The 15,392-nt window shown below is 37.8% G+C and overlaps 1 protein-coding gene across 13 annotated transcripts in view; it reads right to left on the bottom strand.

Moving 5' to 3' along the window:
- The window catches only part of LOC109045073 (agrin-like), a 243,045-nt gene that overhangs the window by 80,735 nt on the left and 146,918 nt on the right, over window positions 1-15,392 (bottom strand). For all 13 annotated transcript variants that reach the window (XM_042751067.1, XM_042751065.1, XM_042751070.1 and 10 more), the window contains 3 exons: window positions 10,055-10,279; window positions 3,535-3,759; window positions 1,435-1,641 (listed from right to left, as the gene is read on the bottom strand). In XM_042751067.1, the coding sequence (XP_042607001.1) occupies window positions 1,435-1,641; window positions 3,535-3,759; window positions 10,055-10,279 (657 nt within the window). The remainder of the gene's footprint in view (window positions 1-1,434; window positions 1,642-3,534; window positions 3,760-10,054; window positions 10,280-15,392) is intronic.

Below are 15,392 nucleotides of genomic sequence, written 5' to 3'. Positions count from 1 at the left end.
TAAATTGCATTTCTCTCAATAGATCTTTGTAAATATTACACATTGCACCTTTAAGATATTCTCTAAAAATGAGACGAGATTTTCATCTATTACTAACCAAAAAGCATTAAATATACTCTTGTTTTGTTAAACAAGTACAATTTAAACATAAAAAGCAATGACTGACTGTTTTTTTTAAGATTTTGAATCTCATGGATATTCAGCTCCTATGGCCTTATGGGATGTCCAAATTGGGTGTCCAAATGTCCAATGGTAGCACACTTTGCGGATGCAGTGGGTCATGCAAGTATTGCTCGCCTGCATATTCAGGCATTCTACACTTTACTAGACTGCTTCTTATTTACTGTATAGGAGGGAAGAACACACTAGAACTCAAGGGAGAATGCCCAAGGGATGTGCCACACAAGTACGCAAACATTTCAAGCAACGCAACCCCATAAACTTTCTTCTTCTATGGCCAGTCTTCAAACTTCACGGAGTGACTTATAAATATATTTAGAAATTTCATTGTCATTTTTGAATGGCAGCATATAGTTTTATGTCAGACATTTGACAGTAACCCTCCTGTCCTCTAGCAACGGTTTTCTGCTGCCAGAGGGATGCCAGGACACTTTAAATATGGGAACACTCACTTCCATGTTTTTACGTCTGCGTACTTGCATAGATTCTGTTTCTATCCTTAAGCATAAGAGAGAAACTAACATAGCTCCTATCAAGGGGCTACATGCATGCATCCATGCAAACTGGTTGCGGGGCAACAACAGGGACAGAACGATTGGGAAGCACTCGAAAAAAGAAGAGCTCCATGACCTCACTTCCGGTCCAAATAGTGCCATGAGGACTGGAGCTGCTGGGAGGGCCACTCCAACCATCCTCCATCACACAAACAAACACAAGAGACAAAGACAAAGATGTACAGGTAGAAAAAAAGACATCAAACCAGCCCTTTGAGGGCCCCCTGAAGTAGACCCACAGGTCAGAATTCCAATAAGAAAGGTCAGAGGTTGAACTCTTCCCCGCTCGTAACGAATGGTGTGTCCGTCGGCGGCCCTGAGCAGACATCACATGGACAAAGACAGACAGAGTGACACACTGGAACAGAAAAAACAGTTTAAAGACAGCCAAAAAAAGGACATAAAAGGACAAAGGGGGAAATGACGAGACATTTGAACATGGAAGGATTGGCGTGGACGACTGGCACTGGAGGGGTGAGGACATGAATGAAACATGAAGTCAGTGTTTCATGTGTCATCAGAGCTGATGGCAGAATGAGAACGGCGTGGAAATGAAAGAGAATGAGCACCTTCCACAAGAGTTTCCGCAGGACACAACCAAACACAAGCAGACATACAATGCTAATTAAACAACATCTATTTCGCTAACATAAAATTATAAGAACACACAGAAAACCATTTCACAATTCTCCACACTCACCACAAGGCCCTTGTTGCTTGATGGGGATGTCTGTTTCGGTCCGGCACTCTTCGAGTTTCCTCTCGCAGTCGTTGGGGTATGTCTTTCCGTCCTTTCCGCACAGGGGCTTATACGTGCCGTCACATTGTATGGGGTCGCAGGAACACCGAAACTCTCCGTTTTCCAGCAAACACATGGCGTTGTACTTACAACCGTTCGGGCAGCCCCCTGGACACACGTATACATGCGTCAACAATGTGAAGAACAGCAGTAACCGTCCTGGTGCTAATCAACACTGACTGGAGGCATCTCTCTTTCTCTCTCGCACAATCAGACATCGGATATTGACTCACTCAGGGGTTTTGAATTAATTACCATGCCTGATTATTTAATCAATTATCTAATTCCATTCAGATTGATTTGGGGTGTTTTTTTTCCCACTCAGAGTCGTGTTAAGCTGTCACAGACAGGCCGTGGCAGTGTGTAATTACAGCAGCCTTTCATCTGTTTGAGAAAATTAAGAGACCTATTATGTTTTTGTACAATCTGAGATTGATTTATGTTTGATTACATTATCCAACCCATCTTTAAGGATGTGACATACATGCTGATGAAACTGGACTCACAGGAAGCTATAGGAATTGAAGTGGGATTTCGTGAACTACATGAAACAGCTTTCACAACCCTATTACTTCCACAGTGTGACGTATTTGTGAGTAAAAAGAATATTTGATGAGATAAAATCTAGGGCAAGACTTGATTTAATCCATCGGGAATCATTTGGATTGCGAAAACTGGGAGTTCCACATAAGAACGGACCTATGAGAGATTGCTGAGGAGAATTTCACTCCTTAAACACTGCTGGTATTGTGAAATATCAAAAACCCTGCTCTGTGACACTTTGTAACATCAGATCAAAAATGTAGCAAGTTATCACAATATTTTGTTCTAACTGATCAAGAAAGGTCTTTCTTAGCTATTTAGCATTGTGCTATGCTAGTAGGCTAAACTTTAGCTAGTAAACCACATCTACCAAAGCTAAAAAAAAATGAAAGGTGACCAGATTTCTGAATGGAAATAGGACAATTAAACATCCCACTTTTTGTGCCTTCATTTATCCTTTAGTTAGCAAACGAATTAACAATGGCATGCTCCATCTGTAATTACTGTGTAAACTGGGTGCTTCATACAAGAACAGACCTAAAAGGGAGTTTTCACTTTATTATAAAGTAATCTCTCTTGAAAAGCTTCTGGTGTAAATATCAATCCACCCCACATAAACATATCCCCTCTGGAAGCCTTTGTAATGTCTGGTCAAAAATGTAGCATATTATCACAATATCTTGTTCTAACTAATGAAAATACAGCCTTTGTTAAACAGTTAGCTCTGTGTTAAGATAGTAGGCTATGCTAAAGAAAATGTTAGCAAAGTTAAAAATGGTGACTAAACGTATCCCTTTCTTTGTTTCAACTCTGGCATCTACTTTCAGGAGGTTTTGAGATATGGAAATAGAACATTATGGTAATAATAACAAATAACATGCATTACATTAACACTAATGATGTGAGTGATACATTTTGATTTACGTATTGACGGAGCAGATCCCAAACACATGTTAACATGCTAGACATGTATCTAACAAAGTAAGACATTTATCGGAGACAAATGCTATCGCTTCTCGAGTTACACTGGCACAGAAACAGTTGCTCTGTACTGGGACAACAGTGGGCCACAAACCGCTATCGCTCACGGCACAAACACAGTTCAGACACAGGCACACACACATACACACTAAGCTACTGTTCACGCACTATCACAGCTGAACACACTCTCTCTGCGCTTTGCCACAGGGTTTCAGAGCGAAGCAGGGACGATCTTTTCATCACCCGTGAAGATACAGTCTTGCCACAATACACCTGCCAGAGCCCGACAGGCAAATTGGATTTGTGGAGATTGGTATCGTGTAGGCATGACAGTACTGCAAACCTGACTTAATTTGTCCACAGCCTCCTCAACGCAGCCATGACAAAATAAATCAAATGCAGCCGTAGGGTTCCTTTATCAGACACGAGCATAAGCTCCTGGGTGTCTGTGACATCTCTGCTTTAGGAGGAACTCACCTTTCTCCTTGCAGCTGCCTGAATAGACCTTCTTGAGCTCCAGGTTGTTCTGCAGGGCCATCCGCTCCATCTGACACTCGCTATCGTAAGTGTGGCCGTCGCTGGCGCAGATGGGCGTATTGTCGGGCGGGCAGGAATCGGCTGGGGCGAAGGTAAACTGTTTGTAGGTCTTTGGGTTCACCCGACAGCCCATACTTAAGCTGTTCTGAGTGTCACTGCAAGGATCTGTAGACAAAAGTGGAAAAAATGTGTCAGACCGAGATTGTAATTCATGACTCTCAGTGTATTTTGTTGATATAATGTTAATAATCTGAATTTAAATATTGGGATCTGGAAAGGTCCTTGAGTCGGGATTCGAACTCGGGATGCTCGTAGCAAGGCAATATGTTCAGACTCACCATTATTTTTAACAGAAAAGGTAAAATCGTAATGTTAGGAAGCTAGACTGACATGGAAGTGAAGAACTGTTGAATATAGCTGATATTTTGGTTTTCTTTGAGCACAAAAAGTATTCTCGTAGCTTCATAACATTACGGTTGAACCACTAATGTCATATGGACTATTTTAACTACGTCCTTACTATCTTTCTGGGCCTTGAACGTGGTAGTTGCATTGCTGTCTATACAGGGTCAGAAAGCTCTCAGATTTGATAAAAAACATCTTAATTTGTGTTCTGAAGATAAATAAAGGTCTTACAGGTTTGGAACAACATGAGGGTGAGTAATTAATGACAAAATTTTCATTTTTGAGTGAACTACCCCTTTAATCAAATAAATGCAAACTTTTTTCAAAAACATTAAATGCCTAAATCTTACCGACCCAAAATTTTTGAACAGCAGCACATGTACATTTTTCCTGAAGATCTTGATGAACTTTTTTGATAGAAGTTGGATTTAAACTCTTAAGGACAGCACACCTCAAGGACCAGTTTCTGGTATCTGAGCACATGCCCTATCCACTACTCAACAGCAACACTGCCAATTTTTTGACTAGAATTTTCTTCTTTTTCAAAGCATCTTCTAGGCACTATTGATGGAGCTGTTGTCAGTGGCGTGTCATTTATGGAGGAGAAATCTTTAATAGTGAAAAGATAAGGGTGACAGCTGACGGGACAGGAGTGATGTGTATGTGGGAGCTAATGGGTCTTTGTGGCTGCAGGGGGCTCCAGGCCCTGGCCCTGTATGGCAAGATCATAATTGTAATAGAAATGCCATGATGGTTATTGAAATAAGTGTGACAGTTTCGCCAGCCTCCACACTTTTCAGAAACAAGACGGCACAAAGGACTTATCAGCCGGTGTCTTGCTAAGACAATGCCGAGCCACGAGCGAGTCGCACAATCGCGAGAGAGAAAGAAGCATGGAGACAGAGAGGAAAAAAGACAAGAGAAACAGAGACAGAAAGGACAGAGGAAATTAGACAAGAAAGACAAAACACGTAAACAAAACAAAGAAGGAGAGGAGGGGCAGAACACAGGCGAATAAAGAGAACAAGAAAATTGGAAAAAAAAATAAGTGGGAAATGAAGACAAAGCCATAGAGACAGAGAGACATCATGAAAGCAAATAACACAGAGATGGACACATGCACACTAGGGATGTATAAAACGACATATTTTCAGAATCAGCTAGCCAGTGGCTTTTTACTGAATGACTACTCAACTGATAGGTTGTTTGCACATAACGTCACTGATGACACGCAAAATGCAGCTGGAGGGCAGGAAGTGATTTTTCTCCATAGGAATCACTAGCAGAAACTCAAAATGCCTGTGTTTTGCGTTGTTTATACAGTAGATGCTCAAAATAGCCAAACGGAGAAACCACAAGGAGCTTTTATCGTGTACGAAAATGTGTTGTTCATAAGTAGGGAAAAGTCAAGAAATTGATTGAAAAATGCAGGAAAAAGTGGCTTGTAAACCTGCGTTGTACCAGTGGGCCCTGTTTAAAATTGTTTGATTTGTATCTTCGTTCTATTTATTTATTTGTGCTATTTACACAGTTTTTACATTTTTTCAAGTTTATAGGTATCCAGGTATGGAAGCCAAATAATGTATTAAGAACTTTTGGGTATAATATGTCACAGTTTACTTTATTTTGCTGTACTCACTTGCATAATTGAATGATAATAGTGTCCTGCCCCAATAGTAAAAAAAAATATCAAAAAATATATCTGGTGTCTGAATAATTTTTGGTTTGACTGTGGATTAATTTTTGCTAGTAAATTAGGCGCGGTCACTTTAAGAGACAATGCATACATTATAATGATACACATCTGATTTCTCTATAAACTGACAAAATTTCACTTACAACATAACCAACAAATTTCAAGAGAATGCTAAACAAAACAAGTAGCAAAAATAAGAAAATTCCTTACTAAAACGCTTTAATTAAAGGGATAGTTCACCCAAAAAATGAAAATTATGTCATTAATGACTCACCCTCATGTCGTTCCAAACCCGTGAGACCTCCGTTCATCTTCGGAACACAGTATAAGATATTTTAGATTTGAGTAAATGAATTACTCCGGGATATTGGTTTATTTGAACTCAGAGGGAGTGTCAGCCATGTTAAAAAAGTTAACAGCTTAAGTCATTTGTGGATTAATGCTTATTGTTGACGCGAACCGTTTCAAACGATTCAGTTCGATTTGGTGAACTGGTTCAAGAAGATCCGGTTACAATCGAGTGATTCGTTCGCGAACCGGATATCACTACACTGCAGTGTTGTGACGCGCTCATAACAGACCCGGGAGAGAAGTCAATGCTGAATCAAGTCGTAGTTTTTGATATTTTTGGGACCAAAATGTATTTTCGATGCTTCAAAAAATTCTAACGGACCCTCTGATGTCACATGGACTACTTTGAAGATGTTTTTTATTACCTTTCTGGACGTGGACAGTATACCGTACATACATTCTCAATGGAGGGAACAGAAAGCTCTCGAACTAAATCTAAAATATCTTATACTGTGTTCCGAAGATAAACGGAGGTCTCACGGGTTTGGAACCACATGAGGGTGAGTCATTAATGACATAATTTTCATTTTTGAGTGAACTATCCCTTTAAGAATAGGTAAATTCGGTGTTCAAGCGCTTTGAGACGCGTCTCTCTCTCAAATATAAATATGCCAAAGTGAAGTCAACGCATCCTAATTGCACACAAATCAAACTCAATAGTTCTAAGGCTCTGAATTGAAAACAAATATCCAAGCATTAAGCATAGAAGCCCAGGGAGAGAGGAGGGCCGACAGAAAGTGTTGCTGCCAGGTCAGGGACTGGTGTATACTAACACAATAATAGGACGGCTTTAAAAGGAGGGGAGTATGGAGCTCTACCAAAAGGATCCAGCACAATGCGGGCAGCACCTCCAACAACATCTCGCCACACAAGCCAGCCATTACCACGGGAGAAACCATTAGCTTCCATTAAGAGAGGCCGGCTGGAGCCAGCATTCAGTGTATCGCTGCCTAACAGTGCCATGCAGGGGTGGCTGTAATTAGCCAGGCACACTGAGCCCCGCTCCAGCAGGGAGGCCGCTCCATTAGTCCAGACCCTGTATCTGTGTGCCTGACAGTTGCTGGCCAAGACCTTAATGCATGTGTTGGAGGAACAGTAGCTATAGCCACGGTTTACGGGAAAGAATGTGTATACACAGCCGGCCAAAAATGTGTCTTAAGTGTGCTTTGAAATAATAATGGCCCATGTCCTGCTGTACGATTGATTGTGGGTTTGTTTGTTTTTTGTTCCTCAGTTCTCTGTGTAAAACAAAATGTGTTGCAACACTGCAGGATTTAATAAATAAATAAATAAAATAATAAAAAATAATTTTTCATGGAAAAAAATATGCACAATAAATTTACTTGAGAAGCCAAAATTATGTTTTTTAGGATGTTTAGATGTGTTTTTACAAGAAAAAATGACTTAAATGATTATGCTTTTATATTTTGATTTGAAATATTTTGCTTTTCTAGCTTTTAAAAGCATCTTTATAAATGCTTTCTAGGAAAACAGACATAAAATAATGTTTATTTTTGCTTCACAAGTAAATTGATCCTCTTTTAAGATGTTTTCTTGCAAAACAAGACAAAACAAAAATAGTGATTCTGTTTATCAAATAAATGTTTAAAAATTTTCGTTTTGAGGATGTTTAAATATTTTTCCTGGAAAACAAGGCAAAAAATACAGATTAAGAAGCTGATTATTCAGTGGAACATGACTTAACTTTTGTTGTATAGACAGTTTAGAGGTCAGATTTCTTATTCCGTCTTATTTAATTGAATTTTTCTTATTTTCAATGGAGTGCCCTGAGTGATAAAAATAGCATTTGTGCTGACTGAATCAGTCAGTAACCGCAAGGATGGTGTCACAAAGTTAGATTTAGAGTTGCTGTCTGTCCTCCTTCGTGCTTTGCACTCTCGAGGGGGTTAAAATGAAAGACATTCTCCCAAGAGCTGCGGAGAAACATGCTCCACACGTCCTCTGGGACCCGAGGCATTCATCCAGCCCTGCCGCCCAGAGAGCCATCATTTACAAGAGGTGACTTCCTTCTGAGTCTATCTGCCTCGCTCTGCTGCAGGAAACACCCCAGACAAGACACAAGACTTGCTTTCAGAAAGTTTATAAAAAATCATCTTCTGAACTGGTATTTTTGTCTTGTGTCTTAGTACAAAAAATATCTCAACATTCATAAAACACTTGAGAAGCGAAACTGCACAGGATAATTAAACTTGTTTTCAGAGAAAATATTTTCAATTACATTTATGTTTCTAGCCCCATGGGCAAAAACCTTTCTAACTTTTGTTAGATTTGTGCATTGGAACAATTCCAACAGCAATGAAGTAAGAAAAATATACCTAATTTTAAGACAAACTCTGAAAACAAGTCTCACTATTTTATACATTTTTGCTCCAAGCAATTTGATCTTTTTAACTTAAAAACAAGACAAAAATACATATTAAGAAAATGATTTTTTTGCAGTCTGGCAGACTCAGAGAACAGAGGCCGTGGATCATCTAACCATCCTACATTTTTAACAAGACTCCAGTAATTGGTAAAACAAATGGTGAAGTTAAATAAGGAGGAATGTTTGATCTTTGTTGAAAATGATCTAATGATCAGCCTCCGAGAGTTCAGGGTATGCTAGAGCAAACATATGGAGACAGAAAGCAGGTCTTTACCTGCTGGAACTTTCCAAACATTCCAGTCTGTTTGGCTCTTTATTGACTTCTCTTAAAAATGTGAATGTGTCCAGACTTCATCATGGAGTATAGATGAATAAAAGAGATCAAAATAAAACTCTGAAATGTCAGAGAGGGGCGGAATAAGCTGAAAAAAGAATCTGACAGCTCATCAAGCAGCGTGGAAGGGAAATGTCATTAGGCAGTCCAGGGTGGGAAGGGGCTTTTCATGAATGACAATCTGTCCTTATGACTCAAACTCCCCACTACATGAAACAGCCAGGATTTCATCAAAGAAGAAGAGCTCAAAAACTCTGACAGTTAGCATGGCGAAGTGTAATGTGATGGGAGCTTTCAGCAGAATAACTGATCTGTTTAATTTTTTTTTACTAAAAAAAAAATCATCCATAATACACTTTAACAAGCATTCAGAATCCAAAATCACATAAGGAATAGCGCAATACAAGTTATGTGTTGCATAATCAAAATCAACTTTTTTTTTTATGATTATTTTCCTTTAATTACATATTATGTTCTGGTTGTTGTATTTATGTGTGTACACTGAAAGCTTCATTATCAAGAAAAATCCTTCACTGGCAGTTAAATGCTTTCTGATTCTGAATTCTTTCAAGTAATATAAAAATGAAATTTAATGAAATTAGATCGGATTAGATTAGATTAGATTAAATTACTTTTTACAAATACATTATGTCAAAGTTATTTTTCTGATTTCTAACTATTTCAAATCATGGAAAATACAAAAGTAAAAACAGTGTAAAATAAAAAATTATTTTGTTAATTTTATTATCATTATTATTTAAATAAATAATAATATTAATTAATAAATAATATTCCATAATAATATTATAACATAATATGATAAATAATTGTATATTTTATATGATGATAATGTAAGAATAAAAATAATATGGTATTAGCAATACAGTATGTAAATAAGAAGTAATAATTAATATATAATACTCCTTGATAATTATATAAAAATAATGTATTACTATATATATATATATATATATATATATATATATATATATATATATATATTTTATATACACACATATAAATATACAGTAATTTACTATATTATTTTATAATAATTTATAATTATTTTATAATTTAATATTATTTTTAATAAGAATTATTTATAAAATAGGCAAGTATATATAAGTAACATTGCCCAACACCGACTTTGCATTCTAAAAGCAGCCAAACGACCTGTGATCACTTTGAAGGAAGTTGCAATGCAAGAATGGCAAGATGGTAACAGAATTACATGTGATAATCACATAAATGGAATGCTTATAACTATTTAAAGGCTCCAAAGACTCACCGCAGCGGCCTTGGTGATGCACGCGGATGTTCTTCTGAGTTGCGCAGGCTTTCATGTGGAGCTCACATTCGCTTTGGTAGTCCAGGCCGTTGCTGCCGCACACCACGTGCTTGGGGACGTTCTCACAACTCAGAGGACACATGCACTTGGCGGACAGACCATCGGATGACTGGATGCAGGTGCTGCCAAAGCTACAGGTCATCTCACTGCATGGGTCCTTCAGGGCTGAAAAAGAAGGAATAGAGAAAGTGAGTGTAGAAAATTCCTGAATAACATTTGACAACATAATCTGAGATGAAGTGTGTTGCTACTGTATGTGGTTGCTTGTTTTTTTAAGTTTTATAAAGTATGCTCATACCTATTCATGCATCTAGCACACATGGTACAGGAAGAGTTATGTGCCATAGTTTAATATTAACGTTAGCACAAATTACATGATGTACTATCAGTCGTGCTTGGTTGGCTGCTTGTCATGTTCACACTACAAAGTCTGTTTAAGGTGGGAGTTCATGGGTGAGCTCCAAACATGAACCCTATTACTGAGATAAGACTGGGTTAAAATGAGGCACGGTCTCCCAGCACCTCCACATGGCTCAGACGTGCCCCGTGTCTATACAGATGGCAAAGTGAAGTGGCTAAACCCGGGCTGAAGAACAGCTCAGTGCCCAACACTTGAATATTCGGTCACAGCTGGGTGGGTGTATAAACAAGTCACTCTAATTCACCACAGACTATTTCAAGCAAGCTTTGCATTCACAAAACATTCTCAATTGCTATGCTTCAGCGTACCCGTCCTTATGCTGGAGGGACCTAATCAGCTTTCTTCACTCTGAAAATAAGAAAGCAACATTTTTTCTGAAAAAGACTTTGTCTATTTCTTATTAAACATTCCACCTCTCAGGACTGAAGGTGAAGAAATTTCTGTCATCATTTACTTATGCCGTTCCAAACCTGACACAAACAGATCTTAAATTCTGGCTTTTCCCTTATAGTGAAAGTGAATTTGGGCCGTCAAGTTTCAAAATGACAAAAGTGTCTTAAAAGTATCATAAGTGGTCCGTTTGACTCATGCATTATATTTCAAGAGCAAGTCTGTTGAAGCCATATGATAAGTTTGTGTGATGAATAGACTGAAATTAATAAGCATGAACAAATCACACATTTGAACCAGATTTTGCCAGTGAATCAGTATTATTTTAGTATTATTTATATACTTATATATTGTAATTGATGATATTTAAAAAAATATATATTTTATTTCAATATTTTAATTTGTCATGTTAATTTTAGTACTGTGCTTTTGTCATGTTCATCCATTTTTAGTAATGTGCTTATGTGCTTTACTAAAAAAAAATATCATATTTTAACTTCTACTTAAACCTATTTTATTTTAGTTATTTGGAATTTTTTATTTATTTTTTAAAATTGCATTATTCCAGCTTAATTTAAATTAACGAAAAACTATGGTATTAGCAACAAATCAGTTGATGCCACTGACAAAACCAATGGATGATTTGTTCACAAACTGGACTGATCTGGATCTCAAATCTAGTTTTGGCACTAAACACCTCACTAGATGAAAAATACAGTTAACAAGAACTTAAATTTCAGTCTGTTCATCAGAAAGCTATCACATGAAATTTTGAATATAGCACACAAGACCATTTTTACCACTTTTTAGGATTCAATTTTGAAGTTTAAAAGCTTCAATTACCACTCACTGTAATTGCATAGAAAACCATGACCAGCATAAATTTCTCCTGTTTGATTATGCTAGAAGAAAGAAAAGTCATACAGGTTTGGAACGACATAAAGGTGAGTAAATGATGAACTAATCCTTAATTCTACATAAATGAGAAAGGTGGACGTTTTAATTTGCAATACACCAGGGCGATTTAACTGGAATGAATACATATCTCTTTCTGATACTCACAGGAACCATCTGATTATTATCATTATTATTTAAATGATACATATTCATGAGGCATTGACAAACATGGAGATGCTGAAGAGTGAACGGACCGTGTCACTTCAGAGAGGGCTAGTTTCATTTCCGACCGTCCCCACACACTCTAATTCATTCTCACTATCTCTGTCCCTGTTTTTCACCTCTTCTGTGCATCATATCAGCCTACAGTATCCTCTATCATTTGTGGGTTTTACTTTGTGTAAATCTGTTAAGAGAACCCACTTGTTTAATTAAAGGTTTGTGCCTGTCTCTAAGGACCACGCTCCACTTTTGCAACGTGACACACACACACACACAAACCCCCTCGCACGCATGTGATAAACTTGGCAAGCGGCATTGTAAGGATGAGATCAGTGGCGCTTTCGTGTGTTGTGTGATAAAAGTGTTCATTCTCTTTTCCTCCTCTCTCTCTAAAAAAAGATGACTGTGCCACCCTCGTCTTTGCACGTCTGAACCTCGCACTTCATCAGCCTGGGCTCGCTAACTAACCAACCATTCGCACTTCCAAAAAACTCATTGTGACTGTTTGTGTGGAGGAAGTGCTAATACACACAGGTCGTGTTTTACACTTTGTAGCGATGCTGAATTAAGGAAACTTGAAAGATACATTGGTATACAAAAAAAGTCAAAAGTCCTCATATTTTCACTTCTTTTGTAATAAAAAGAAATAATCTCAAACATACAATTGCCGTTAAATACTGTACATCTCAATGGTCAGTGTTTTTAATTACAACTTAATTACATTTTAATTACAATTATGTTAATATGGAAACACTTTAGTATAGGGACCAATTCTCACTATTAACTAGTTACTTATTAGCATGTCTATTGTTAACATATTGGCTGTTTATTATTACTTATAAAGCACATATTCTGCATGACCATATTCTACATCCCTTATCCTATCCAATAGCCAAATTTAACAACTACCCGACTATTAATAAGCAGCAAATTAAGAGTTACTGATGCAAAAGTCGTAATTAATAGTTTACAAATAGAGAGAATTGGGCCTTAAAATAAAGTGTGACCATCAATATAATACTATTTGAATAATGTAAGACTTATTAGGTCCTTAACTGTTGAGAAGCACTGGACTAGTGGATCTTTGTCATGTGACCATATGTATAGAAAAAGCCAAACAGCTGACTGCAACTGAAGATGTACATAGGAAAACTGACGCACATTTTTAATGATAAAAACTAATATTATAAATATAAACACAAATGTTAAAATGATTTATATTTTATTCAATAATATTTGAATGCAATATTTTATTTTAAAACAAAATAAAAAAATAAATATTAAAATTAGAAAATCATTTATTTATTGCCATGTGATTCATCCCTAACATGTTGCAAATTACGACCCCTCTCTCGCCTATGCAGTTTTATTTTATCCCTAAAATGATAAACAAGTCTGTTCAGTCTATGATGGCCTTTGAGACGGGCTGACGCATTCCGGTACTTTCCTCATCCTGAAAGTCATAACTAATGGCAGCTAAGCTCTGACTCATTACTTCTGCTTCGACAGATTGGCCTCATCCCCGAAAGCCTGCCTCTAAGACATCTGATTTCATCGGTCTGATGTAAAGTGGTTCTTTAAATCAGTTCTGATGTGTCTGTCAGGAAGTATACATTGAGAAGAGTCCGATGATCCGCATAAACAGCTTCCTTCTCAGTGGCGCTCTGTTTGTTTTGTGACAGTGCGCAGAATTGCCTCCGCAAACCCATTAAATAACAGTCGGCGCTTTTCCACCTATTGTCGCCGAGAGTTGATGAGCATCGAGGAAAAGGATGAGCTGATTAAAATGCAAAAGGCCACTCGGTATAAGGTGCGTATGCAGCTCTCTGCTGTGTTAGCACAGATAAGCTGCCCTCTCAGGCTGAGACAAGCAGGCAAATTGCCTGTTAGAATGTGACCGGCGTCGAAAAGCGCCCTACGAACCGTTGGGGTCGCAACAGAGATGAGCCGTTTCCTCCTTATGCTTTAGTGCTCATTTTCAAGGATAGAAATACAGTGTGCTGAGAAAAGAGCGGGAGTCTATAGTTACCTATTGATGAACTGGAAATGTCTTTCGCAGCCAATTAACTGCTTTCCTCCAGCTCTGAAGAGGTTAGGACAAGAAGAAAAGTAGGAAATAATACGACCTATACAACGAACTAATAAGGCATAAACAGAGTGAGAGGAAGTCGAGACAGCGAGGAAGCTTCCACTGATCCACCTTTCAGACAGTTCTGTGATAATGTGTTAGTTCTGGATGTATTAATGCGTAATGCATGCAGGGAGCTGTCAACGGCCACTACGTGATCCTGAAGGGATCGGCTCGGCACAACCCGCCCTGCACCGCGAGCCCTGGGCGCCCTCTCCAGCGTGACAGAAGATGTATGTGTATGTATGAGTGTGCGCATGTTTTAAGGAGGTTTGAGAAGAGCTGCGGGTGGTGTCGCTCTCATTTCCTCTGAATAGTATGGATTCAACACAAGTGAAAAACTGTCAACAGTATTTGGTGGCATAATCGCACCAAAAAAAAAACAAAAAAAACAGCAAAAATTGAGGTTACAGTGAGGCAATTACAATAGAAGTGAATGGGAGCAATGTCATAAATACCAAATTCTGTCATGAAATGCTAGATGGCGCAGGTTGATGAGTAATTAAGGCAAACTAATGATATTCACAGCATTAAACTACTTGGCACAAGCTGATTGGTTCATGTTGCATACGCAGCCAGTAAGCTTGCTGCTTTACATTTAAATGGCTGATTAGCATCCACTAGAGCATTTCACACCACGCTTTCAAAGTTAAGGTCCTTGCACACTGAGTCCGAAATTTTTGCATGCGTTTATACATATATATATATATATATATATATATATATATATATATATATATATATATATATATATATATATATATATATATATATATATATATATATATATATATATATGTATATATTCTTCATCCTTTCCTATCAAAATGCATGCTATGGATTGCGAAAAAGCAGAAAACCTGATCCAAATTTTTTTTTATGACAGACGAAAGTTTTGGAGGCAGTGTGTTAATGTTATTGACACAACATGAGGTTGTATTTATTTTTTAACGTGGGAAAATTTCGGACTCAGTGTGCAATGACCTTTACTCTGAAACCCTCCACCTTCCCCAGCTCCACCTGTATAGATCTACAAAGGGTTATTATATATGCTAATTGTGCAGTAGCAGTGTGTCTTAAATACTCACAGCACCATATCGGCATATGTACTGGCAGTAGCAAGTTCCTGTACTTGCTTTGCAGCAGCAGCAGCAATAATCTACAATAACAGCATCAATTCAGCAGTGTAGCAGATCTCTTCTGCCAAGACCGAATACATT

Source organism: Cyprinus carpio, chromosome B23 (assembly GCF_018340385.1).
Source record: "Cyprinus carpio isolate SPL01 chromosome B23, ASM1834038v1, whole genome shotgun sequence".
In the NCBI taxonomy this organism is placed as follows: domain Eukaryota; kingdom Metazoa; phylum Chordata; class Actinopteri; order Cypriniformes; family Cyprinidae; genus Cyprinus; species Cyprinus carpio.
Note: the sequence above shows the minus strand (reverse complement) of the source record. Positions and strands in the feature narration are given on the sequence as shown.